Source organism: Muscardinus avellanarius (assembly GCF_963383645.1).
Source record: "Muscardinus avellanarius genome assembly, chromosome: 13".
In the NCBI taxonomy this organism is placed as follows: domain Eukaryota; kingdom Metazoa; phylum Chordata; class Mammalia; order Rodentia; family Gliridae; genus Muscardinus; species Muscardinus avellanarius.
Genome location: NC_137799.1, coordinates 95,455,390 through 95,482,656, shown reverse-complemented (window position 1 = coordinate 95,482,656; position 27,267 = coordinate 95,455,390). Strand labels below are relative to the sequence as shown.

The window sequence follows — 27,267 nt, the reverse complement described above, 5'->3', positions numbered from 1 at the left end:
AGAGAAACATTCTAAAACAGGGTTAACATATTTGTTTTTAAAGCCGCCATTATTTGGGGATGCTGTTTCCAGTAAAAATTAACAGAGTGGTTTTTCTTTTGGTAGTACTCAGGATTGAACCCAGCTGTTCTACTGCCACGCTACACCTCTATAACCCCCGCCCCCTTTTTGTGGTCCTGGGGATGGAACCCAGGGGGTTTCTACCTCTGGGCTATACTCTCCACCTATTTTATACTTTATTTGGAAACAGGGTCTCACTAAGTTGCTGAGAGCCTCACTCAGTAGCTGAGGCTGGCTTCGAACCTGCGCGATCCTCCTGTCTCAGCCTCCCAAGCGCGGGGATTACAAGCGTGCGCCACCACGCCCAGCTCCACCTCCATCTCTTTTTATTTTGAAACAGGGTCTTGTTAAGTTGCTGAGGGTTTCACTAAGTTGATGAGGCTGGCCTTGAACCTGGGATCTTCCTGTCTCAGCCTCCCAAGTAGTAGGATTTACAACCATGTGTTGCTGTGCCTGGCTTGTTTTGTTCCATCATGGAAGGAAAGATTTTACTTTGTATGACTGGGCAACCCAATGACAAAAAAAGAAAAGAAAAAAAAAAAGGGACTTGCAACAATCTTCTAATTCTGGAACAGTTGTTCCTCCTGAGTCTTTTAAAGCTTCCATTAATATTCTCTGGCAAGTCTTGGGTGGTCAAAGTACCACCTGCTTTTGCAACAGGCAGCAGTGTTTGAAGTGGCTTTCACAGACTCGTTGATAAAGCACTCCGGCGGAGACGAGCAGCTTGGCGCTTCACAGCGGGGGCTTGACCACGGCTACAGAGGAGGCCGGCTGAACAGTGTCCCACACAATCGCCATGTCCACAAACTTCAACTCTGGTTCACAGGGTGAACAGAAAATACATAAAACACAGCCGTGGGCTCCCGCAGGCCAGCCAAACGCGATGGCCATCACAGGACACTCGGCCACACGCAGAGCCAGCGCTCGGGCGGCGGGCCAGAGAGATACACCTGAGACTGCGCTCACGACAGCGCTTCTGTTGTGCAACCGACACGATTCCTAGGAAGAGGCGCTGGGCCTTCACGTCGCACCAGACTCAGCGAGCTGCTGAAACTCCAGTGGACGCTTCCTTCTTTGAATACATTTCTTAGGTGGAGAGCAACTAAGGCTTTTGTAAGTTTGTTCTCAAATAATGTGCTAAGTCCTGTTGGAGTTTTCTGCTCCCAGAGTCTTCCTTCAGTTCTGGCCACAGGGCTTTACTTAACGCAAGACCGTTTTAGTCCTTGAAACGGAGGGACTGAGGAGAGAGAGAGAGAAGAAAGGTTTTAACCATGAAGGTTTTCAAGTGTCCCAGAGGACGTTGTCAAAGACACGGCAACATAATAAAAATACTGACATGCGAAAAGGATAGACTCCAGACAGTGTTCAGACAGATACTTGGAGGAGACAGTACAGCGTCAACCATAAAGTAAAGACAAACAGGAGAGAAAGGCAGGGCAGAAAAGGTTCAAGTCTGCAAAAAACAAAATAAAATAAAAAAACAGAAATAAATAGAAATAACAAAGATGGGCGGGCAAGGGCGGCAGAGCAATCAGAATACCATAATGCCGGCAAGGGCATTTGCGGCAAAGCGCTCCTCCTCCTCCTCTCCCGCCGAGGACCCAGGCTGTGGGGAAGTGGGAGAACGAGAAGATAGACAGGGGTTACTGGATAGTCCAAAGCCAGAACCTGGCCCAGTAAGGCGCCAGCCGCGACAGCTTCCAGCTCCTCCGGCCCGCCTTCCTCACACAACAGCCTGTCTGCGCGCGGCGCAGGGCCCGGCAGGACGCCCAGGCCCCGTCCTGCGGCTCAGGACCTGACCGACCCCTCACCGCCTGCTTCCTCTCCCCAGCGTCCCCTCACACCTCCAACTCAACAGCAGCTCAGAGAAGGAAACGTCAACGTGAGAAAGACCGCGCCGACTCTGCAGGGCCCTGCACTGGACGAGGACGCGCTCACCAGGAAGGCCTGAACTGGCCTTTTAGCTTCCAGAGACCCCAGAGGACTGAGCCAAAAGGCCCAGGCCGCCTGGTAGAGACAGGTGGGAAAGTATCTGGAATTCCAAAGGGATGCCAATGAATAGTAAAGGATCAGAGAAAGCCGGCATTGAGAACAGCAGAGACAGCATCCTGGGGCGCCGACGCTGACGGATGTGTTCGGAGACCATGGAAGGACACGCACTGAGTCCAGGGGCAACAGGAAAAGCACCACGATCCGAGAGTCAAAGCTCAGTCACGGCCAGGCTCGAAGGCGGCTAGCTTCGCAAGGAGGACTTAAAAAGTCAGAGAGGCAAATGCAGCGACTCCCAGCTGGAGTGCTCATAGGAACACCCGTGGCTGTGGGGCTGAAAAGGGAGCCTGGCCCCCAGGGGAGCAGAGGCGCACGGCCGCTCCCGGCCACAGGCAGAGGTGGGTGGCGGCTGGCGCACAGCACTGGTTCCCGGAGACGCAACTTGGAATGAAAACAGTCACCCGTGCACGACAGACTTCTTCAAGAGAGGGATAAGTAAACACACACACACACACACGAAAGGAAGAGCAGAAGCTCTCGGAGCGTGCTCGGGGGGCTGTGTGAAGACATAACTGAAGTGTGTTAGCAGATGCGGAGGTGCCGCTTCTCCCGGAGGTGTGAAGACATGTCTGAGCTCCCGGAGGCAGTGCGAGAACCCTGAAAGCCAGGCCGACTGCATTTAGCCAATACTCACTGGATTTATGAAATCTTAAAGAAGAAATGTTAAACAGACGTACAGCTCTACAGCAAGTAAGAGTTGAGAACCCACGAATCTCACCCTGACTAAGGAGCCACCCGGGGCCTCCCAGCACCGAGGCCAGCGCTCTCGGCCACCCTCCTGTCTGCTGTGCTGGCCATGCGGCGTCCCGCGACTCGGGTGGGCTCATGTTCGCTCCAACGGCCACGGGAAACCTGGTGGCACTGCCTTCCCACCAACCAACAACGAGGAGGCGGGACAACATCCCCGCCCCTGCCCTGCCCGGTCACTGCGCTGACTGGTTTGGGAAACAAGTTCTCCAAGACCGAAGAGCCTCTTCAGCAAAAGCAAATGGCCAACGGAGTACTCATCCTGGAGCCTCGAAGAACAATGACTTTTAATTTTTTGTGCTGCTTTTTAAGGAAAGGACTTCAATTTGGCACCGCAGCCTTACTCAATAATCCTAGCTCATACTCCTCCACCTGAGTCAGACGACACACCAGCATGTTAATCCCTCCTTCTCCTCCAGCCAAAACGAGTCACGTTCAGTAGACAAAAGCTCCGCCGCCTGGCCTGCCTCGAGCAGGCGGGCACTGCACGCTCTCTCTGTCCTGTGTTAAGATGCAGGGGAAGGCAGGGGACGAACACCCCGCAGAGGACGGCGGTCAAGGAACCGTGAAGCCAGCTACTTCCTCCTCTGCTCCTCTCCACATCATCTCTGAGAATCTACTTGAGAGTGTACAGAGGTCTTTCTTACTTTCAACACTGTCCCACATTTCTGGAAGCTGCTTTGGGTTAGCTCGCCGTCCAGCCCTGCTTGGAAGTCTGAAGTCTACTTCAGCATCCTCGGCAAAGCAGCCCAGCCAGGGCCCGCAGTCAATGCTCAGGCAGTCAGGGGTCACCTCTCCTAAGAAGCCCAAGCGTGGGCCACTCCAGGGACAGAGGATGCCGTGAGACTTAGAGGGAAATACGGCCGGCGCTCCTCATGGGAACACGGGAGCTTGGCGAGCTCGGGCTGGGCTCCGGGACTCTCATTCCTCTGTAACTTAAAAGAGCGCTGTACGAAGGAGCACAATCAAACGTAAAGACACGCGAGGCTTTGGTGGCGCACACCAGTGGAGCCTGAGCACTCAGACCCACAACAGCGTGGCCGTGTAGAGATGTCGAGGGTCACTACCACCAGCTTTGTGAGCGTCGAGTCTGACTCGCCTAAAAGTGTAAGAATTAAAATACGCTTCTTTACTGCCAATTATTGTAGAAAAGTTGGAAAATAAGAAAAGGAACCAACCGAAAGTAAGCAGAAATAAAAATGCCTGTATTCCAGCAGACTTTTTCCTTTCTTTTTTCTATATATACACAAAAATCTGTATGACTGTATTTGTATAGCTCTACATTTTACATACAACACAATATACATTTATAAAATAATAGCAGTCTCTCAAAAGTTCTATGTGTGGGCTTTTTTGGTTCAGAAACAGTAGGTTTACTGATCCAGCCGTTTCATTTTCTTTAAACGCACAGCTCGGCGGCAGAGCGCTGCCCGGCGTGGTGAGGCCCTGGGAGAAGGCCGGCACCAGAAACAGTCAATGAGAACACGGCTCCTGAGTCGCTGGGGTCCCCGAGGGCGCTCTAGCCCACTCCTGCCACCTGCTGCCATAAGCAACACCGATCTGTCGCAGTGTGCCTAAACCTTCAACCTCTAATGTTCTTGTCAAGGGGATGAGAGCGCGAGATGAGTGTGAAGACTTGCTACGGCTCTAATGAGATACTTTTTATTAATTTCTGGTACTAGAAATTGGCCCCTGCCTGCCACACTCGAGACAACAGCAACGGAATCACCCACTCTGCTCTGGAAAAGGACCTATTTTCCTAATCCCGTAACAATGAAGTGTCTGCCTTTCATCCACAGGAGATCTGGAGAGACCACGGGGACTCGCTGGCTTGGTCCAGGAGATGCCCACTTCCTTGTCAGAGCTGGATCCACGTCTTGGGGTAAAGCGGGCATAGCCGCACCCGGGGACGTGCCCGGAGGACGCGCAGCCTGGGCCGAGCGGGGCCCACGCCGTCCGATCTCACTTTCCACCACCACCCTGATTCGCAGCTACTCTCCAATGATTAGGCTGTAGCTCACGAGGGATAGAATGGTTTCCTCCAAGCCCTGACACGGAGCTTTTGAAGTTCTTAATTGAAAACATTATAAGAACGACATTCTCAACTTTTCCGTATCATGATCACAGATCACACTTCCAGTGGGGGAACTGCCTCTGAACAACAAAATAAAATGAAAGCTGACACTCAGACGGTTCAGGTTTTTGTCGATGATGAACAAATAAAACACATTATATGAATTATTCCCATCACAGGGACTCTACTGTCTCCTCTCTTCATGTCAATCTCCAGGAGAAAAAGGGTCTAGAAATTTACACTTCAAACAGATGCCTGGAAATCTTCAGGAAAACTGGACTCTTTTCTCACCTTTTAAAACTGCTTTTCCTCGAAGCAGATCTGGTGGCTCTTTTAGCAATGCCTGCACTGCCAGAAATGTTAGGTTCAGACGTTTTACAGCTCTGAACACTCGACTGAAGAATTACTCTGAAAACAGTTGGAAAAACATAAGATTATATTCACTGAAACAACTTTCAAATACCTGGTGGAGGAAGGCATTTTTGCACTTTAATGCAAATTATTTTGCACTAAAATTATTTTGAGAATCAATAGAAATTTCCATAAATACATTTGCCAAAAAAAACCCTAAAATGTATTTTTACATCAAGGATCTTTGAAATTAAGTATTTCATTTTCCTTTGAAAGTTATACAAAGATAACCAGTGTGCTTTGCTTTTGGAAAAAGAAAGGCTTGGAATTATAAACACTTCCCACAGCAATCCATCCGTCAAATCTTTATAAACAGACTTAGATTTCCAGACATGGAAATGAGTCATAAACCCAAAATTCTAAAGGATGTGAATACAAATTCAGGAAGTAGCACTAAAATATTCACAATCAGTGCTGAAAGCATATGTAATAAATAAAAAATAAATGATTTTACATAACATTTTCAAACATTTAAACAATACTAAAGCAAACTGAGTTTTGTCTGGATTGCAACTACTTATTAAACTCCAAGTACCATTAAAGTGAAATCACTAAATGTCGTGGAACTTGCCATGACTAAACTCTAAGAACCCCGTGGCAGCAGAATGCCCCAGAGACAAATCCATCAATCGTGAAGAGCCCAGGGGAGCCACAGAGACCCTGCTAGCAAGTGGAGGTACTGGGTTTCTCAGCTCCTTCAACTGTCACAGGGACAGTAGCAGAAAAAACCAAGACTGCTGCCGGGCGTGGTGGCGCACGCTTGTAATCCCCGCGCTTGGGAGGCGGAGACAGGAGGATCGCGCAGGTTCGAAGCCAGCCGCGCTGGCATAAGAGACCCTGTTTCAAAAATATAAAATAGGTCTGGGAGCGTAGCCTGGAGGTAGAAGGGCTTCCAGGAACCCCAGTACCACCAAAAAAAAAAAAAAAAAAAAAAACAAGACTGTAAAGATAAGTCTTTTTTTTTTTTTCGTGGTACTGGGGTTCCTGGAAACCCTGCTACCTCCGGGCTACACTCCCAGACCTATTTTAATACTTTTTATTTGGAAACGGGGTCTCTTAAGCCAGTGCAGCTGGCTTCGAACCTGTGTGATCTCCTGTCTCCACCTCCCAAGTGCGGAATTTACAAGCGTGGCCACCACGCCCGGCTAAAGACAAGTCTTTACTTCAAGTTAGTCACTAAAAACCAAGCTGCATACACTTTCATTTTATATGATCGACATTTACAGCCTGAAAGAGAAAGCGTAAGCTTAGCAAGGCCTTGTCCTCTCATCTTCAAGAAAAGCGGAGAAAGCCAACAACTGCCAACAAGAACCCAGCTCGCCACAGCCAACGGGCTGCAGCCGCGGCGCGGGCCACCTCCCGGGCTGTCACCAGGCGCAGTCAGACCCAAAGCCAGGCCCGGAGCGTGGCCAGGGATACTCTCACAGCAATGGGCTTACCACACAAAGCACAAGCAACGCCAGGAGCATTACCCCAGGAGCATTCTACCCCCACGCTGCACTCCCACGCTGTTTTGTTTTATTTTGAAACAGGGTCTCTGAGTACGTGCAACACATCTCCCCACTCGGCTCGGTCTCCTGAGCCCACAGCACCAGGCTGTCTGGGGAAGAGGAGGCCTGGGGCAGGTGGAGGCTGCTAGCACAGGGGTGGCCCTTTGTCTCCGCAGGATTTCTGAAAACCCTAGGAAACAAGCCCTCAATCTCACGCAGGGAATCTGATCCTGGATAAATCAGCTAGCGCACAAAGCGGAACTTGTCATGAGGTTGGGTTGTCTTGAAATATTGGATGTCCTAACAGAACAGAGACGGCAATGTGCAGATGTGGACGTGTAGGCAGCAACCGCCCTGGTTCATGATTCTGCTCGTAAGAACAAGGACGTACTGAAAAGTTCTTTAAAAAATGATTTAGAGAATTCATACACACATAATCAGTGCACATATCTGTGGGCACAGTGTGACATTTCAGCACAGAGCAGCCGACCGACCCACAGCCTCAGATGTGTGTCATTTCTCAGTGTTGAGAACACTTGAAAATCTTCCCTTATTTTGACATATCAATTGTCAACCACGGTTACCCAATACTGAGCTATAGACTGTTACAGGTTATTCCTCTTATCCAGCTAAGAATGCTTTCCAGTTACATAAAATGAGGAGAAAATATTAGTTTCTGTAAAGGATCTGAACCTAGAACACTGCATAAAAAACAACAAAACAAAGCCAGGCATGCTGCCACGCTGGGAATCGCGGCACGTGGGAGGCTGAAGCAGGAGGACGGCAGTTCCCGGATTGCCTCAGCTACTTGGAGGCCTTCTGCAATTCATTGAGACTCTTTAAAAATAAGGAATAAAAAACAGTGCTGGGGGTGTAGCTCAGAGGTAGAATGCCTTTGGTTCAATCCCTGGGGGTGGGGAGCAGAAAAAGAAAAAAGGAAACACAAGCCAGGTGTGGGAGTGCACGCCTGCAATCCCAGCTTCTGTGGGGGGCTGAGGCAGGGGGACTGCAGCTCAGTGGCAGAGGGCGCGTCCAGCGGCAGGAGGCCCTGTGCTCAATCTGAAGCCTCCGCCAGCGCCAGGTGCAGCCAAGACTCCTGGATCCCCCTCACTGCTCCTTTACAAAAGGAGAAAGGAGACTCCTGCTGGCTTTTTCTGAGATATTACACCTGGCTCAATCCCCAGAAACATAGAAAAAAAAGAGTACTTACAGCTGGGCATGGTGATGCATGCTTTTAATCCCAGTGTTTGGGAGGCTGAGAAAGGAGGATCACGGGTTGAAGGACGGCCTCAGCAAGTAGACTCTCATCAACCTAGTGAGACCCTGTTTCAGAATAAAAATAAAACAGAACTGGGGGTGTAGTTCAGAGGTAGAATGCTCCTGGGTTCAATCCCCACTACCAGACACAAATAAATAATAAAAAGTACTTATTTCTGTATAAAGTTAGCCTAAGTAAATGTGAAATAATATACGGATATTAGTAGCTAATCCTTTCTATGGACCTTTGAAACTAAGAGAATGACAGGAATCAGATGCATTCATCTACCAGTGAAGCTTCGTTATTTGTACTGATAACGCTTATTTGCAGGCTGTGACTCGGTGAGGTGAGAAGGCCCCGCAGCTGCACCAAGCAGACCACTGCCTGCCTGGAAGCAGCGCTGCGCTGTGGCGAGGGGCGCGGCGGAGGCAGCGAGCGCTCCTGGGCCAGGCAGAGCCGCCGCGGGCCTGGCACATCCCACTCCGGCTTCTCCTGAGCAACACGGCCTTTTCTCCTTGCCATCCTACCTGACACGTGCTCAGTCTCACTTGCTCCTGGAACACAGTTCACTCTTCTCTCCCAGTTTCTCTGGAGCCTCAGGATCTGATTTTGGACACAGCAATACGTGTCATGCAAGGCTCACGGGAAAGAAAAAAGGAAAAGCCAGGCATCTCACCGCCAAGCCAGAAACGCTCGAGTGTCCCGCCCCAAGGAACTGCGCACTGTTCACACGCACGGGGACAAGGGCTCCGAGGCCTGAGCCCCCAGGGCACCTTCCTGCCACCGGAGTCTGATGTGGGAACGCGCGGCATTCTAGTCCAATACATGAGGACGGGGCTGCTGCACCCCAACAACCTACCAACCAGGCGATGCCCCTCATGTGCCCGGGGACACAGGACAAGGACGGCGCCCAGGAGCGGTCACCTTATGAAACAGCCTCCGAGAGAGCGAGCGAGCGGGGGGGGGGGGGGGGGCTGCTGGCTACAGAGAGCACACTTGTCAAAATCATTAGTCGCTGCCATTGAAAGCTTTTTGCCTCTCCAAGTTTCAAATTAACAGGTGGGCTAAACTGAATACTCTGCTTTTATCTTGAACAATAATGACAAACATCAGTAACAGGAGAGGTTCTGTCTTTTACAGAGAACAGTGAAAGGGAAAGAGCCCGATAGAGGTGAGTTCTGGGGTGAGTTCTGGTGAGACTGGGGGTCGGGCGAGGTGGCGCACGCTTGTAATCCCCGCGCTTGGGAGGCAGAGACAGGAGGATCGCACAGGTTCAAAGCCAGCCGCCTGCGCTGGCTTAGGAGACCCTGTTTCCAAATAAAAATGTAAAAATAGGTATGGGAGTGTAGCCCAGAAGTAGAAGGGCTTCCAGGAACTCCAGTACAACCAAAACAAAACAAAGAAAAACAAAGCAAAACAAAACAAACAAACAAAAAACATAAACTGGGAATGAAGCGCCTAAGTATTACTACCATCAACTCCACCCATTCAGAACATCTTTGCCACTCGGAATTATCTGAGAAGACAAAAATCTCTGCAGTGCCTGATGCTCTTGAGTCAGAATCTGGGGAACTTAAAACTTAAGAGAAGTAAAGGAAAACATTCCTAAAAGATTAATCTGTGTCCGAAATATGCACATGTGAGTATATGTCCATGGTTTGTTTGAATAAGATATTCAAGAGAAGGCCATAAATATGAATGTGGTAAGCAGGTTTTAAGTTTGAAGAGTGGAACCTGTTTCATTTTTTAGTCTTTCTTCGCCATAAGAAAAAACTCACAGCAACCATAAAGTATCAGTGTGAGCTGTAATGGAATTTTGCTTAAGAAGAGATCCTAGAAGGAATTTCTGTATTCTTTTGTAATTTCCAAGTCCACACTGGGAGAAGAAAAGACATTTTTGAAAGATGCGTGAAAGAAAAGTTCTGAAACATAATGCAGCGAGAGGTGAGAGGCGGTGAGCCTCCACGTCAGGGCACAGCTTCGCTGTGATCTCGACTGGCCCCGTTCTTCTGTAGAAAAGGAGTGTCTTTGTTGTTAAGATATTCATTTCAAGGATGAAAGCTCTCGAGAGAATACAAGCTTGTCTATATTAATTTAACAGACACTCTGGTTATTTTTGGGAGAGGAGTCTGTCAAGTGGACACACACACACACACACACACACACGTTTCCTAGGTTCATTTAATACCAAGGCTTAACAACTACACTTACTGTACTCCCTAGAGAGGAGGAGAGAAAACGAGAGGAAATCGCTCTGTACACTAAAGACAAGACTTTGAGAGCTGCTGTGGGACGGGAGAAGCCAGGACACAATCTTCACTAGACCTCAAGGCTACAGACCCACCTGCTACTGAAAGAATACCAGTAGGAGAAAAGAAACTCCTTCTGCTCTATTGGAGAGGGCAAGCTCAAGGTTAGAAAACTAAGAGACAGCCATACAGCCACTGACCGTAAGGAAGCCATCCCAAGTATCACACACTAAATAAACGCTTTTGATAGGAAAAGAGACTGCTCCGGTGTCTTTATTTGTCATGGCTATTTTAAAATATGTTAAGAGTTAAGTGTAACTTATAAACAAAATGTGTAACTTGTACTATCCCTGGTACGAAGGAAACAGTGAAGCCGCCCTCCCTGCCACCATCCCAGCCATGGAAAGACTCAGAGGAAGAACCTTGAGAACAGCAAGCAACAGAGCCCGGAGGCCGGCAAGGAGACGTGCGCCGAGAGCGGGCGGCAGCGAGGAGTGATGGGACTTACAGCAGCTGTCTGTCAAAGGTCCTGATGGCTACTGTGGTCGAAGCCATCGAGACAGAACAGCAGGATGGGAAGAATGTAGTCACACACAATCCACCAGATGACAACACTACACAGTGCAGAGGTCAGCACAGCTAGGGGACATCTGGAAGGGGTGAAGGAAAGAACAGGTGTTCAAACCGGGAAGCCAAAATAAACAATGTAATACATAAGTAAGCAAATACATATATTAAGCCATGTGTGAACTTTAGACACCCTAGAAAGCCCAGAACAGCAACTGGGATGCAAAGGGAAGGGAAACAAGGATGGCGTTTTGACATTTTATGTTGAGGAAAATGCTATTTTCAGGTGAAAAAGATTTGGCTCTTGGGAACAAATGTTAGGTTCAATGTCTAGTTGGGTAACGGCCCATGTTAACTTAATTTTATGATACTGAAATTGGTCATAGGTAAATGACCTATGGGGAAGCCTACACTATTAACAAGATCACAGGATGCACAGTTATGAGTGAAACCCAACTGAACTACAGAGCCTACGTCGTCCAGGAGTTGAGGCAAAGAGCATTCTTGGGCAACATGGGTTATAGATGTCATTCAACTCGGGACGACAAATTTCACTTATGTAATCCAACGAGATCTTTTTGCTTAGTTTTTTTTTTTTTCTCCATGCAATCCAAGTTGGCTGTGAGCATGGTGTTTCTTACTGTTACAGGGCTGGGTTCTCTCAGTGCAAGGAAACCACCTTGAATCAGAAGAGCAGTAGCTTTTCCACACACAACTCTTGCGAACGGTTGCTGGGACACCTCCGTGACCAGACACCAACGGCTCTGCTGAGCGTGTGCTGCGTGCAAGGCACTGGGCCGACCGAGGTCGGAGTGTGGGCCAAGTGCCTATGTTCTGGTCCCTGAGGCTGCCACAGGCGTGTCTATGGTCATGAAGAGGTCTATGGAAAGGTAACACATGGCAGGCCGGACCTGAAGTAATACCACAAATCATACTTACATCATCTCAGTTAATGTTCCTGCAAAATAACACATCTACCAGTAGCACATTAATAAGAAATCAGTACACACACAGCTCAGCCTACAGAATGCCTTCCCCACCCCAACCTTCTCTTGCAGGCGCTGACCTTACGGTCCCGTCACTTAGCTCTGACAAAACTGGCAGCACAGACACGTTGGTAGCAGGCTCAGGTTATCAAGCCTACCAAGTCAGTTTCACCACAGACAGTATATACTTGCCATGGAGGCCTGGAGGTCAGATCCTGGCGCTACATCACATACTGTCTTCACAGGAGTCAGGGCCAGACAGGCTGAGCAAAGGGCTGTTTACCATCTCTGGCGACCTTCACTGCTCCCCCAGTATTGACTGGAGTAACACTTGCTGCATCACAGGGGTGTATATACTTCTCACAGGCATTTGCACGAGCCTCAACACCAACATCCAGGCGAAGCGGCTCACCCACAGTAATAGCTGACGTGCGGAGGCGGGGTTTCAATTTAGACTCCTCAACCCAAGTTGCTATGGTACACTCTCTCAGGGGCCTTTTATTTCTAAAATACAACAAAGACTTGGCAGGGAAAGAAAGGTAACCTCCAGCTGACTTTCTCTCCTAGGGCCGAAAGAGCCGCCAACAGGAGTGAGATCGTGTAATAGTGAAGAGGGTCTGGAAAGCAAGGTGGGGATCACCAAACCCTAAGGAACCAAGAAGGACGTCTTCTGTGACTCACAGAAAAGCCTCCAGGGTCTTTACACTAAGTAAGAGATTAAAAGAACAACATTTGCTTTTCTTTAAAAGTGTGACCTAAAAACTTGTTAACTGGCTGGGCGTGGTAGCGCATGCTTGAAATCCCTGCACTTGGGAGGCAGAGACAGGAGGATTGTGCAGGCTCGCAGCCAGCCGTGCTGGCTTTTAATAGACCCTGTTTCCGAAAATATATATATTAGGTCTGGGAGTGTATCCCGGAGGTAGAAGGATTTCCAGGAACCCCAGTACCACGACCAAAAAATAAAACCAACCAAAAAAAATTGTTAACTCTGTGGTGCGTGTGTGTGTGTGTGTGTGTGTGTGTGTGTGTGTGTGTGGTGCAGGTAATTTGGGACTATTCTATTTTTAGGGTTACAATTTAAAAAAGGGAATTCCCAGCTACCTCCTTTGTTGCTGTTTTTTATTTACTTTTTTTGTGTGGTACTGGGGGTTGAATACCTCTGAGCTATACCCCCAGCCCTATTTTTTATACTTTATTTGGAAACAGAGTCTCACTAAGTCACAGAAGGCCTAAGTAGCCGAGGCTGGCCAAGACCCTGTGATCCTCCTGTCTCAGCCTCCCAAATCCTGGGATTACAAGTGTGCACCACCGTGCCTGGCTTACCTGGTTTTAATATACGAGAAGAGGCAGTGAGGTGTAACGGTAGCACAGAGGGCTGGGACCTCTTCCCCAAGTCTTTTTTTTTTTTTTTTTTTTGCGGTACTGGGGATGGAACCCAGGGGGGGCATTCTACCTCTGAGGTACACCCCCAGCCCTATTTTTTTTTTTTTATTCTTTATTTTGAAACAGGGTCTCACTGAGTTACAAAGGGCCTCACTAAGTAACTGAGGCTGTCCACGAACCACCGCAGTACCACCGCAGTCCTCCGGGTCTCAGCCTCCAAATGCTGGAATTACAAGTGTGCATCACCATGTCCAGCTACTCTTTATTTTGAAACAAAGTTTCATTAAGTTGCAGAGGGCCTCACTTAGTAGCTGAGGCTGGCCAAGATCCTGTGATCCTCCTGTCTCAGCCTCTCAAGTACTGGGATGTTCCACTTTGCCCTCAGATAAAAAAGTTTTGACAAGCTGGGCATGTGCTTGTAGTGCCTGCAGCCCCAACAGCTGAGACAGGAGGGCTGCTTGAACCCAGGCGCTCAGGGCCAGCCTGGAAAGAACACTGAGACCCATCTCAATAAAAAAAAAAAAAAACATGAAATTAAAAACAAAATGGCATTGAAGCTAAAAGTATATTATACAATCTACTTGTATGTCTCAATAATTGAGGCACTACTAAGCTACAAAGAGAATTCTTAATAAATGCATGAAACCAATACTGACACCCTGCACTCACGAGGCGTTTTATACTGGGAAACGACTCTTAGCTTTGTTTATGGCCAGGAACCTCTCAGGGAACAACCCGTGTCTTGTAGTCATTCTATTTCAGAACTTTAAATTATGAGAATTATGGACACACCACTGAGGAACCACCTTTATTTTCCTTCCTTCCTTTTTTTTTTTTTTTAAGTATCAGGAATGCTACCTTATGCCCTATTTGATTTTTACTTGGAAACAGTGTCTTGCTAAGTTGCTGAGGCTGGCGTTGAATCTGCAATCCTGTCTCAGGTTCCCAAGTACTAGGATTACAGGTGTGTGCCACCACAACCAGTTAGAACCACTTCTAATTAAAAAGAAAGTGATGTGATGGCCCCACAGTGAAAGGGAGATTAAAAAAAAAAAAGGGATTCATGACACAGGCTGGAATATCTACCAAAGAAAAAAGCCAAGCCCAGGGGCACACTCTTGTAATCCCAGTAAATTAAAAGGCTGAGCCGGGAGGATTGCAGGTTCATTGCAGGTTTGCAACAGGCCCCAGCTACTTAGTGAGGCCCTTTGCATCTCAATGAAACCCTGTTTCAAAATAAAGAATAAAAAATAGGACTGGGGTTGTAGCTTGGAGGTAGAATGCCCCTGGGGTTTCATCCCCAGTACTACAAAAACAAAAACAAAAACAAAGAAAAAAAGAAGCCTAGAACAAAACACAATGACACCTATTTATCTAACAATACTGAATGTCCCACGAGGCTGAGTCCAAACCAACACATGAACACAAGATGGTGCGTGTTATTCTTGTGCTAAACCTTCTATAATATGAAAATAATTCCTCAAATAAAAATATGCAAAATATAGTTGGTTTTTTTTTTGGTGGTGGTACTGGGGTTCCTGGAAACCCTTCTACCTCCGGGCTACACTCCCAGACCTATTTTTATACTTTTTTATTTAGAAACAGGGTTGGCTTCAAACCTGCGCAATCCTCCTGTCTTCACCTCCCAAGCGCAGGGATAACAAGCGTGCGCCATCACGCCCAGCTAAAATATAGTTTATAGCAGTTCATTATTGACTCCAAACAATGTCACAGACTAACTTCTACCATATCAAAACTGATGCTCTATAATATGGTGGTGAATTTAATGAAAGTAATCATTTTAGCATGGTAACACACACCTGTAATCCCAGTACTGAGGCTGAGACAGGAGGATCATAGGTTTGAGGCTAATCTCACCAACTCAGTAAGATGATGTTTCAAACACACACACACACAGGACTGGAGGTGTAGCTTGGAGATAGAATGTCCCTGGTAGTTCCTTCCTGGAGAGAAAGATTTCCTAACACTGCTTCCTACCTGTACTTGCTCCTGAAGTCCTAACAGGACACACAGCAGTGAGTGGCTGAGCACCTCTCAGACAAGCACCCCTAGGTTTTAAGTAACAAGGTAACGCCTGCAAACAGTGCAAGGGCATGCATCTGTAAAGAAACTGTGCAGGAGAAAATGCTCACAACGACCCTGCACACACTGTAAACGCCATCGGCCACAAGCAAGGAACCCGGACTCACGTGAGGGGCGCGGCACTTGTTTTTGATTGTCTTCTGCTTTTCAGGGCCCGAAGTCTATCACCTTGTGTCACGCCACTGACTTCGTCGTCATCACTGTACTGTGTAAGTAAAAAGACACTAAGCCAGTGAGCCTCACTGCACTTACGGATGCAGCACAGCGCAGTGGCTCCCTAGCCAACGCACACACACTAGCACACACTGCTGAACTCTAATACACCCTTCAGAATCCAGCTGTCGTCAAATTCCCACACAACCGAAAGCCTATGGCTTTGAGGCCCAGACCCCAGCAGCCTCTTGTTGTAAGCCACGTGGGCAGTGAAGAGGCATGGTGTCAGTTCTAAAATCATTCTTTTTACAATGTCACCATCTGCTTACAACCACTTAAGTGAGTACTGCTGTCCTCTAAGGCTTGATTCTTCACAAGCTCTCCCTTTGAGAAGGGCTGGTTCCCTGCTCAGCTGTCAGGAAAGGAAAAAGGGGAGTGGGTGGGAGGGATCTACATGCATCTAGCAAGCTCATTTCACAGACTTCTATTTTCCACTTGTGCCAAGAGTAAAAAAAATTTTGTTTTATGAACAATTTTTTTTTTTGGGGGGGGCGGTACTGGGGGTAGAATCCAGAGGCATTCGACCTCTGAGCTACACCCCAGCCCTATTTTTTATTCTTTATTTTGAAACAGGGTCTCACTGAGTTGCAAAGGGCCTCACTAAGTAGCGGAGGCTGTCTATGAACCGGGACCCTCCTGACTCAGCCTCCTGGGATTACAAGCGTGCGTCACCACGCGTGGCTCCAACATAAGTTTACTCTTGAAAAGAAGGTTCCTATGCAGGACTATATATATAAAAAACTGTGTGACAATAATCCCTCAAAATGTGTTTATTATTTTGCTGACAGTGTTCTCCAGGCCCTACAGGGTTCTCAACAACATTTAAAACAGCGGTAACAGCGCACTGGGAATGGTTCCATTACCGGTTCAGGCTCTTGCTTGTCTTGATTCTCGACCCCGTTTATTGAAATGTCATCAACACCCGAGAGGAGTTTGGAGAAGGCTGTTCTGTGGGGTCCGTTCTCCTGCCCCCTTAACTTTTGGTGAAAATAGTCCCCTTCCAGCCAGAGGCTCGCTTGTTTCCTAGTAAGTAACATCAAAATAAAGCTTTCCAGAAAGATATATGAACAACTTTTGTTCCTACCAGACTAGCCCTTGTCAACTAGAAACTATCGAAAATCCCCCTTTCCATCAGTCTCCAGACTGAGGAACGATACAAACGCCCCAGGACTTACATGACCAAGTACTGTTGCTGAGGCCCAATCACGGAGCCGGGCCTGCAGATTCTGACCCACGCCATGGCCTCCGCGGCCGTCATCCTGTAGTGTTTCATGATGTAGCAGGCTATCAGGGTGCCCGTTCGACCGAGGCCAGCTGCAGAACAAAAAAACAATGAGAGCCGGGCTTAAGGACGTCAGAAGCTTCTGGGCAGGAGCGACTTTACAAGATGCCTCATGGTCCTGCCCTGCTCACAGTGGTCCTCAGGTTGGCGACACCGGAATCACCTAGAAAGGCCTCAAAAGATTGGCGCGTGGTTCCGTCCCCAGAATGCAGATCTGACTGGTGCGCAGCACAGCCAGGGAGAAACTTTCACCCCAAGTAATTCGATGCGCAGCCAAGACTGACAACCAACTTCTGGGCAATGGCTCTCAGGGAGCTTAGTGCTTTCTGTGTAAGCCTCACACCCACTACCTTGGGTATGGCAACATCCAACTGCATCTCCTACGCGTGTTTACACCCACTTATATAGTTTCTCTGTGTGTGTGGGAGTGCTGGGGATTGAACCCAAGGCCTAGGAAGAGCTACAGCCCAGACCTAGGCGTGCAGGCCGCCTCTGTGCCTCCGCAGCCCCCAGCTCCCCTGCGTCTCCAGGCTGCCTGGCCACACAGCAGATTTTTAACTTCTCAGCCCCCATGTTCGTACCAGACAATTCCTTTGACTAGATCTCATTACAGTTATAAATATCTTACTTGTTTTGTTCCTCTAGAGGACCCTAATACTACTACGCAGGTCAGCAAGTGGGGAGCCGCTACACCAACATACGGAAGTGGACTGAGAATTGAAATTACTGAAGAGTTTTCAGGCACTAATTAGAAAAAGTTGTGGGCCAGGGACATAGCTCCGTGTGTGTGTGCGTGCGTGCGTGCGTGCACACCTACACACCCACCCACCTATTGGAACCTGGAGAAAAGGCAATCGCTATAATTAAGTGGCAAAGAAACTGGCTGCTAAACACTAAAACACTGTTCTAGTGTTTTGTGGAAGACAGAATTTGTACGTGACAACCTTGGCTATTTAGCAGAGGTTTACTTAAAAATTAAAATAGAGCCTGGCATGGTGGCACACCTGCAATCCCAGTACTTGGGAAGCTGAGACGGGTGGACTGCAGGTTCAAAGCCAGCTTCGGCAACTTACGGAGGCTCGCCACAACTCCAAATAAAAAATAAAACAGGACTGGGGGGTGTAGCTTGCAGGTAGAATGCCCTTGGGTTCCACTCCAAGCACCACACACACACACACACACACACACACACACACACACACACACACACTTTAGAAGGCACAGCCTGGCCTCTCCTTGAGGATTATAGTAAAATGCAAAAGTCAAAAGATGAAAGAGGACTGTGAGATAAGGGACCAGAAATTCTGAAAATTCTCAGCCTATTTATATGGCAAAAGCTGATGAAGTTCAGAACAATCCTCCCATGAAGAGACTGCCAAAGATTGAGTCAGCATCAGCGGAAGCCAAGAATACAGAGGGTCACACCGCCAGAGGTGCTGCCAGTCTGGACTGAAGAGTGAAGAAAGGCTTTCAGACTTCTCACCACACAGCTACCTGAGTACAGGCCCAGACCCTGTCATTTTAGACAAAGAACGGCCCTAGAGAGCCAGCGCCACACTGCTTCCAAGACACACCAGCCCAGGCAAGGCTGCTACTTCTCGGCTTCATGGGTGGCTCACTTCCGCCAGTAACAATGGCCCCAGTTCCTCCTACCAAAGGCCTCAGCAACAAAGCCACTAACATGGCTTCAGGGCCAAGACCACCATGCAGGAGGGACTGGGGCACCACCCTGAGCCAACGAGGATTGCTTTCTAGCCGTAAGAGCGAGTGGTATCTGTCTTGCTGGGTCTGGGACCTGCCTGGGAGCCGTAACATCTTCTGATCTCCCCCCTTTGGAAAGGAAATCCTACCGTTATCTTAAAGATACCTAACTCATCTGCTGTGTCACTAGCTCACAGATGGGAAGGAATGTTTGTCTACGGGATGAATCCCATTCTAGGTCTCATACTTGTTGGAGATATTTATACTTTAAATTTTTGTGATACTGGGGACAGAACCCAGGGGCATTCTACCTTTGAGCTACACCCAGCTCTATTTTTTTCTTTGTTATTTATTTATTTATTTATTTATTTATTTATTTATTTATTTATTTTGGTAGTAGCGAGGATGGAACCCTTCTACCTCTGGGCTATACTCCCAGACCTATTTTATATATTTTTTGAATTTGGAAACAGGGTCTAAAAAGCCAGCGAGGCTGACTTCGAACCCGCGCAATCCTCCTGTCTCCACCTCCGAAGTGCAGGGATTACAAGTGTGCGCCACCACGCCCAGCTTATTCCTTATTTTGAAACAGGGTCTCACTAAGTGGTAGAGGGTCTCACTAAATACTTGAGGCTGGCCGCGAACCTGAGGTCCTTCCTGTCTCGGCCTCCCAAGTCCTGGGATTACAAGTGGGAGCCACCACATCCGGCTACACTTTTCTTTTTTCTTCTCTGCCCTCTATGCTCGGGCTGAAATCCAGGTCTTTGCACATACAAAGCAGTCACTCTGCCACTAAGCTGTGTCCCAGGCCCCACATGATCTCTAGAGGAGACCGTGAACGTGAAGCTGATGCTGACACAGATTTGAGACTTTTGCAGCTCCTGATATGGGTAAATGTGTTTCCCTCATCTCTACCTCCACCTCTGTGCTGGGGACTGCACCACGGGCATTCTACATCCCCAGCCCTTTGTATTTTGAAACAGGGTCTAAGTTACCTGCACTGGCCATGAAACTGTGTTTAAGGCTGCATCACATTTCACTGTACGTATGTATTTTCTTTATACCTTCCAGTATTGACGACATCTGGGTTACTTCTACCCTTTGACTATTTAGGACCATGCCGCAGAGGATCTAAGTAGCCGAGGCTGGCCACGAGCCAAGACTCTCCTGTCTCAGCCTCCTGAGTACTGGGATTACAAGCGTGCGCCACCACGCCCAGCTCTGAATCTAGGGTTTTAAAAGCACCGTAAAAATAAATAAAACAAAGGCATGTGCCATGCAACCTAACGTAACCGAGAAGGTGTGCTTTTCCACACACACTCATACACTATACCATCCTTCCATCACCCCGAGAGACATACCTTTACAGTGCACTGCAATGGCACCCTCAGTATTTTCACAAATATCCAGGAATTCTTTGACAATCGCATCGGTTGGGGTGCTGCCGTCCGCAAAGAAAAGATCATGGTGATCGAAGCCAGCATCCGTAAAGCGCTTCGCATCGTACATCTTTTTATTCAGACGAATAATGGTAGTGACATTGTGACTCTTAAAGTAGGGAATATAAGTCTCAGGACAATGCTGATGGTAACCTACGAAAAGAAATGCACTGGATCTTGTAAAATGCAGAAAGAAAGCAATGGATAATAGTGCCGTCTGTAATCGGGTAGAAACAGTATCTGGATCGGGACTGAATACCAACTGGATCCTAACTGTAAAAAGCAAAATTTTAAAAAGTCAAAATCCAGTCAAAATGATGAATTCAAATGATAGTCAAGCATGGTTTTAACTCTCTGGTGTTTTTCCAAAGAAAATATAAAGTGTATATCCAGTCACAAACTCTACTGATCCCAGGGCTTTGCATACCACTTTCAAGTCTGGATCTTGTGTGAGGTCCACAGAAGGCAATAAACCGGTCTGGAATTATCCAATTTAAATCTCCGTTTTCTGCTTTCTGCAAAGGGAAGACCAGCACAATTTACTTATGGACTCAGTATCGCCCCCACCTCCCTTCTCAGTACTGAGTCTGAAAAACCTCAATGCCAGCGGCTTTTCATAAATGACCAAGAGACAGACAGCTGCAAACGGCTCCACCACCAGTGTTTCCAGAGAATAAACAGCTGGCTAACATCTCCTGGCCCACATTCCTGTCTTTAACAGAGTTCCTCTGCGAGGGCAGCCAGGCCTTGAAAAACTGAGCTGACTGCTACCATCCAAAGTACACTATGGAAAGCGGCTTTGTTTATCTGAATTCTCATTATGCAAAATTCTTATTAAGAAACAAACTTTTCATTTGGGAATGAAAGCTCATGCCTATAATTCATGCTTGGGAGGCTGAGACTAGAAGCTTTCAGATTCAAGACCAGTCTCAGCAACTTAGCAGCACTCTCCACAATCTAGCAAGGCCCTGTTTCAAAATAAAAAAGGCTGTGGGTGTGGCTCACCGATCTAATGCCCCTAGGTTCATTCCCCAGTCAGAGCCCGTCAAGTCAGTCTCAGTGTTTGTCTATCCATCTCTCTCTCTCTCTCTCTCTCTCTCTCTCTCCACACACACACACACACACACACACACACACACACACACACACACCCTGTGGCTTTTGCTTGCCTGGTCCTTTCTCCCTGGTCTGCCTACCCTTTATTCTTGTCTGTGTAGCACCCCAACTCCTGGGATTGCTGGAGATGTTAGTCTGGCCAGAATATTGCATAACCCTCCTGTAGAAGAGGCTGGTTCAGGTCCTGACATGCGGTCTGAACCAGGACAATGACAGGTTCAGGCATTCACAGGTGCTCTGCTCAGCTGGGCACTTCCCCGCATTCTACCACTGAGCTAAACTCCCAGCCTTTTAAAAAGTTTTTTGAGACAGGGATTTGCGAAGTTGCCCAGACTGGCCTCAAACTTGCAAACCACTTGTCTCAGGCTGGCTCCTGAGTCCTGGGATTACAGGCATGAGTCGCTGCTTCTGGCTTAAGTGCTTTTTTTTTCTGACAGGTGTGCCAACCCTGGTGGACCAAAGCTGCTGGAAGCCATCTGTATTATTACGCTATAGCTGGTCCAATCTCTCCTAAGTGTTTGAGCACGCAGATGGGTCACGCTCGAGGCACACCTTCTCCTGGAGTTTTAATTTATGGGATCTAGTCAATTTTTCCCTCAAGATTTTTACATTCACTTTCTGTAACTTGCCGCACAAATGCCGTAACTTAATATAAACAAAATATTATGATAAAATAAAAGCTTTCTCTCAGATAATTAGATATACAATGACTAGTCATCTTATCATACCCTATGCTAAGGGTTTTACAAACTTTATCTCAATCAGGGTATAAAGTCATCAAGGTTAAAAACTTTAAAACACTGGCATTATGAAAAACATAGGTGCACACTCCTTCACTCAGGAACCACACCCAGAAATCATCATTATGATTTGAAGCTGAGGAAATGGGGGAAAAAGGATGAAGATTTTTACTTTATGCACATCTAAACTATTTTTATTTTAAAAATGATTTTTACTTCATTTTAAATTTTAAATCTTCAGCTGGGCGCGGTGGTGTACGCTTATAATCCCAGTAACTTGAAAGGCTGAGACAGGAGGATCGCAGGTTCGAAGTCAGCCTTAGCAACAACTTACTGAGACCCTGTTTTCAAATTTAAAAAATATATAAAATAGGTCTGGAGGATTAGCATGGAGGTAGAAGGCCCCTGGGTTCCATCCTCAGTACCAAAAAAAAAAAAAAAAAAAAAAAAAAAAAAGATTTTTACTGCTGTAAGTAAAACATGACTAAAGAGCTAAAAAGAGCAAAGAACTGGGGGTTCCAGTCACAGCACAAACTTTTTTAGAGCTATAAGACAAACACTGTGCAGCCAGAGTCTGCTCAGAACAGGCCTCAAGTATTCCCACCAAGACACAGAAAGCAACAACTGGGGTGCTGGGGTGCCAATCACCGTGAACGTGGAGATCATTTCAGTGTCCAGGTCCACTTAACATACTCACACAGCTTAAATACAAACAGTGTTTGTCAGTTAAGCCCTGTAAAGCTGGGGAAAGTCTCTGAAAACTTACCTCATAGTGCTCATACTCAACAAGGTTAAACGTGTTGAAATTAAGGAAGCCATGCTGCATTGCCTAAAATCCAAAAGAAAGCTTGTAAGAACAAAGACATAAATAAGAAAACCATTTCCCGTCCGTTTTCTAATAGTATCAGGAGACACCCCAGGAAAGCCTTACTACCTGTGTTACTTTTCATGAGTAGTTTTAGAGGGACTATGCCTTTTAAATGCTCCCATTATCTGGAAGTTAGCTGCAACCGTACGTAATGAAATACAATTTTAATTTTCATCCACCAAGTATCCTACCAGTGCATACCGAAAAACTAATTTATGCCTTCAAAGTAATCCTACTTACTACCACCTATGGTTGAAGATTAAGAATTTTTTTCTTGTGTATGTGGTCCTGGGGGTGGAACCCAGAGGCTTTCTACCTCCGGGCTATACTCCCAGACCTATTTTATATTTTATTTGGAAACAGGGTCTCACTAAGTTGCTGAGAGCCTCACTAAGTAGCCGAGGCTGGCTTAAAACCTGCGCGATCCTCCTGTCTCAGCCTCCCACGCGCGGGGATTACAAGCGTGCCCACCACGCCCGGCTGAAGATTTTCAGAAATTTAAAACTCAAATATAACACATAACCTAGTGGTTTCTTAATAAATACTAATGAGGAAAGAAACCACAAGCTGCTTTATCTCGAACAAAGCCCATACATTTCATAAATACCTTCACTTGAAAATTCTTAAGATTAATGTTTCCTATTTTAAAAACTTAAGTCCAGAATAACACTAAAATTCAAATTTTTGAGCAAAAAGAAAAAATACTTTCCATAAGAAAAATTTTTTTTTTAGCAGAACATGGTGGCGCACACTTATAATCCCAGTACTTGGGAGGCTGAGACAGGAGAATTGCAGGTTCTCAGCCAGCCTCAGCTACTTAGTGAGGCCCTATGCAACTTTAGTGAGACCCTGTTACAAAATAAAAAATAAAAAATAGGGCTGAGGTGTAGTTTGGAGGTAGAATGCCCTGGGTTCAACCCCCAGTTCCTCAAAAATATGTAAGTAAATAAAATTAGTAAAATAGGTCTAGGGGTATAGCCTGGAGTTACAAAGTCCCTGGGTTGCCTCTTTAAGTAGCACTCAAAAAAATAATAATAATAATAATAATCGCATTCCATCCTGCAGCCTCATTCTTAGCTGCACTGAGTGGAGGCGACAGGAAGCAGCATGAGCAGCGCATCTGTTTCCAGGACAAGAACTGAGAGCAGGTGTACGCCTGCTCACTCTTCACCGAGGCGGACAGGATTAGATCAAGACTTTCTGATCCACAGGGTATTTTTGGCTCAAAGGGAATGAACTTGTAAATAGTCTTCACATTTAAAATACAGTCAGGCATGGTGGCATGTGCTTATAATCCCGGTCCTTGGGAGGCAAAGATAGGAGAATCGTAGGTTTGCGGCGGGCCTCAGCAATTTAGAGTCCTCTTCCAAAACAAAAAATAAGCCAAGTGTGGTGGCGCACACTTGGGAGGCTGAGAGATGATGATCCTGGTTCGCAGACTGCCTCAGCTACTACTTAGTGAGGGCCTTTGCAACTCAGTGAGACCCTGCTTCCAAATAAAGAATAGAATATAGGGCTGGGTGTGTCGTTTGAAGGGAGAATACCTCCGGGTTCTACCCACAGCACTGCAAAAAATTAAAAAATTAAAAAATTAAAAAATAGGGCTGGAGGTGCAGCTTGGAGGTAAACTGTCCCTGGGTTCAATCCCCAGTACCACACACAAAAAGAATTAGGACATCTTGAAAGTTTAAAATTAAATGTAAAATAAGACTAGAATACTAATAAAACTTTATTTTTAAAAATAAATTACAAGCAGGATGTGGTGGTGCATGCTTATAATCCCAGTAATTGGGAGGCGTAGAGAGAAGGATTACAGGTTTGTGGTCAGCCTCTGCAACTTAGTGTGACCCTGTTTCAAAATAAAATAGGGCTGGGAGTGTATCTCAGGGGTAGGCTGGCCTGGGTTAGCCCAGCCCCCTCCACACATACATATACACAACCACAGGAGCTGCCCCCATCTGCAGGGCTTATGTTCCAGGACTGAAGTGGCCGCTCAAAACCAGAGAGGCCCGCACACTGTGTGTACTACATCCTCCTACACATACACTCCTAAATCCCTACATTCCTTGAGGGAGCAGGCTCAGAGCTGGGAGGAACCACGTGGAGAGCTCCACACCCACAGAGCGCCGACTGGATCCAAGCACGTGGCACCCCAAGCCTGGCTGCCCAGGGACAGGGCACAGGGCACATTCGGCACCCCAAGCCTGGCTGCCCAGGGACAGGGCACAGGGCACATTCGTCAGCCTCTGAACACGTACACCTGTTACTCTTCGCAACTGAAGACACAAAATTTGAAAATTCCCAGAAAGCTACTGTGTGCTTTTACACCAGGAAGCAAATGGGTTCCTTTTGCCTCTGAAAAGAGTCATAAAATCTTTTTTTTTTTTTTTTTTTTTTTTTGCGGTCTGGGGATGGAACCCTGGGGCATTTGACCTCCAAGCTACACCCCCTGCCCTATTTTTTATTCTTTATTTTGAAACCGGGTCTCACTGAGTTGCAGAGGGCCTCACTAAGTAGCTGAGGCTGTCCGCGAACCGCGATCCTCCAGGTCTCAGCCTCCCGAATGCTGGGATTACAAGCGTGCGCCACCACGCCCGGCTCATAAAATCTTAACTATTGTTGAAAGTTTCTTTGACCCATGTGCTAAGGATTGACAGAGTCTAGTTTCTTGCATTCAAGGAATACACCTGAAGTGCTGCTATAACCAGGGCTCGCTGCCTGCACAGCCCAAAGAGGCCACGTGTTACTTCGGAAACGGAAATGAAATATGTCCCTTGGACTCCGACACACACGAGGTTCGAACACACCAGTTATTTGGGCTGGTTTTGCTTTCATTTTTGGTGCCGAGGAAACGAACCCAGAGCCTCATCCATTGTAAGGATGAGTTAGTTCTAATACTGAGCTACACCCCAGCCCCGAAACCCATTTTGATGAAGTGATAGGACCCAGTGAGTTCTAAAGAAACCTTGTAACAAACTCATTTGCTACCCAAGTTCTTTAGAAATTGAACACCTGGAGAAGCAAAATCTGTGTTCCAGTTATTGTATTACAGAGATGTCTGTTGAAAATAATATTAGAATAAGATCCCATAAAACACACAAATAAGAGAACTTGGAAACCAATAACCTATTTACCTTTTTTCTTTCAAATCAAACATGCTCAAAACTAATTCTGTATTTCGAATCCATTTACTCAGCTCTCTCTTACTGTCCCGTCTTGTTCTGTTCTGTGGTGCTGGGTCAAAGCCAGGGCCTCACACCGGCACGCCGGGCAAGCGCTCCAACACTGAACTACACCCCCAGCCCTGTCACTGGTTTTTAAGTTCCTCCAACTCATACACAAAAGCACTTTGAAATTCAGAATAAACTGTTTTGTGTTTTAGTGTTAACAAGAAAAGAAAAAAAAACCCCGATATCATTACAATCTTGGAAAATACTCCCTAGACCTGTGGGGACGCTCTCTCTAGACTGTGCTTTAGTCCCCACGAGCACCAGCGTCCTGTAGTGCTTACCTTCTTCACTGCGTGGAAACAGTCGAGAAGTGTGATGTAGAAATTGCAGCTTCCATAGGCAGCATCTCTGAAATTCCAAAAGTATTAAAATATATAACTCAAGTCATTTCCTGAAGTACAGTTACCTCAAAACTAGGCCGAGTAGAATTTATTCACTTATTTTTGTGGTTCTGAGGATTTACTACCTCAGAATGCTGAGGGGCATTCTGTCTCTGTGCTATTCTATGCTAAGCCCTATTTTACCTTTTTATTCTGAAATAGGGTCTTAATAGGTTGATGAGTCTCACTACTGCAATCCTCCTGTCTCAGCCTCCCCATATACTAGGACTATAGGTGTGCTCCACCATGCCTGACCTGACTAGAATTTAAAAGTTAAAAGTGTTTCAAATGCTGTCTAGATTTCTTTTTTTCTTTCTTTTTTTCCTGTGTGTGTGTGTGTGTTGGTACTGAGGTTGGGACCCAGGGGCATCATGTCTCCAAACTGTACCCCAGCCCTTTTTATTTTTTCTTTGGAAAAAGCGTCTCAACAGGGTGATGAGAGTCTCACTATACTGCTCAAGTTGTACTGGATCTGTGATCCCCCAATCTCAGCTTCCCAGTCCTGGGATTATAGGCAGGTACCACCACACACACCTGGCTAGTTTGACAGCTGAATCTCCTCTTTGGTGGTCCTGGGGCTTGAACCCAGGGACATTCTAACTCTGAGCTACACCTCCAGCCCCATTTCATTTTGAAGCAGGGCCTCACTAAGCCGTGAAGGCTGGCCATGAACCTGCAGTCCTCGCGTCTCAGCCTCCCAAGTCCAGGGATTACACGCATGTGGCAGCACACCTGGCTTGAACATCCTTCTTAAATCCAACCCATCAATAATATCAACTCTTCCTGCTAAAGGGGAAGGGCATTTAAATTTTTTCTTAAAACTGGAAAACACCATATCAAACTTATGAGGAAAGACTGCTTTTTGATTCTGTGTTTTGTGTATCTAAATATGCGTATGTGTGCATGTATCTCCATCCAAAA

At 46.9% G+C, this 27,267-nt stretch overlaps 1 protein-coding gene across 3 annotated transcripts in view; it reads right to left on the bottom strand.

Moving 5' to 3' along the window:
• Nucleotides 1–1,260: 1,260 nt before the first annotated feature.
• CDC14B (cell division cycle 14B) overlaps nt 1,261–27,267 on the bottom strand; it is a gene marked incomplete at both ends in the record, with an annotated part of 84,390 nt that continues 58,383 nt past the window's right edge. For 2 of the 3 annotated variants that reach the window (XM_080709391.1, XM_080709392.1), the window contains 9 exons: nt 1,261–1,297; nt 5,222–5,338; nt 15,485–15,582; nt 16,454–16,613; nt 16,766–16,904; nt 19,935–20,165; nt 20,440–20,527; nt 22,635–22,697; nt 26,248–26,314. In XM_080709391.1, coding sequence (XP_080565517.1) covers nt 1,261–1,297; nt 5,222–5,338; nt 15,485–15,582; nt 16,454–16,613; nt 16,766–16,904; nt 19,935–20,165; nt 20,440–20,527; nt 22,635–22,697; nt 26,248–26,314 — 1,000 coding nt within the window. The remainder of the gene's footprint in view (nt 1,298–5,221; nt 5,339–15,484; nt 15,583–16,453; nt 16,614–16,765; nt 16,905–19,934; nt 20,166–20,439; nt 20,528–22,634; nt 22,698–26,247; nt 26,315–27,267) is intronic. The other variant, XM_080709393.1, reaches the window with a different exon arrangement.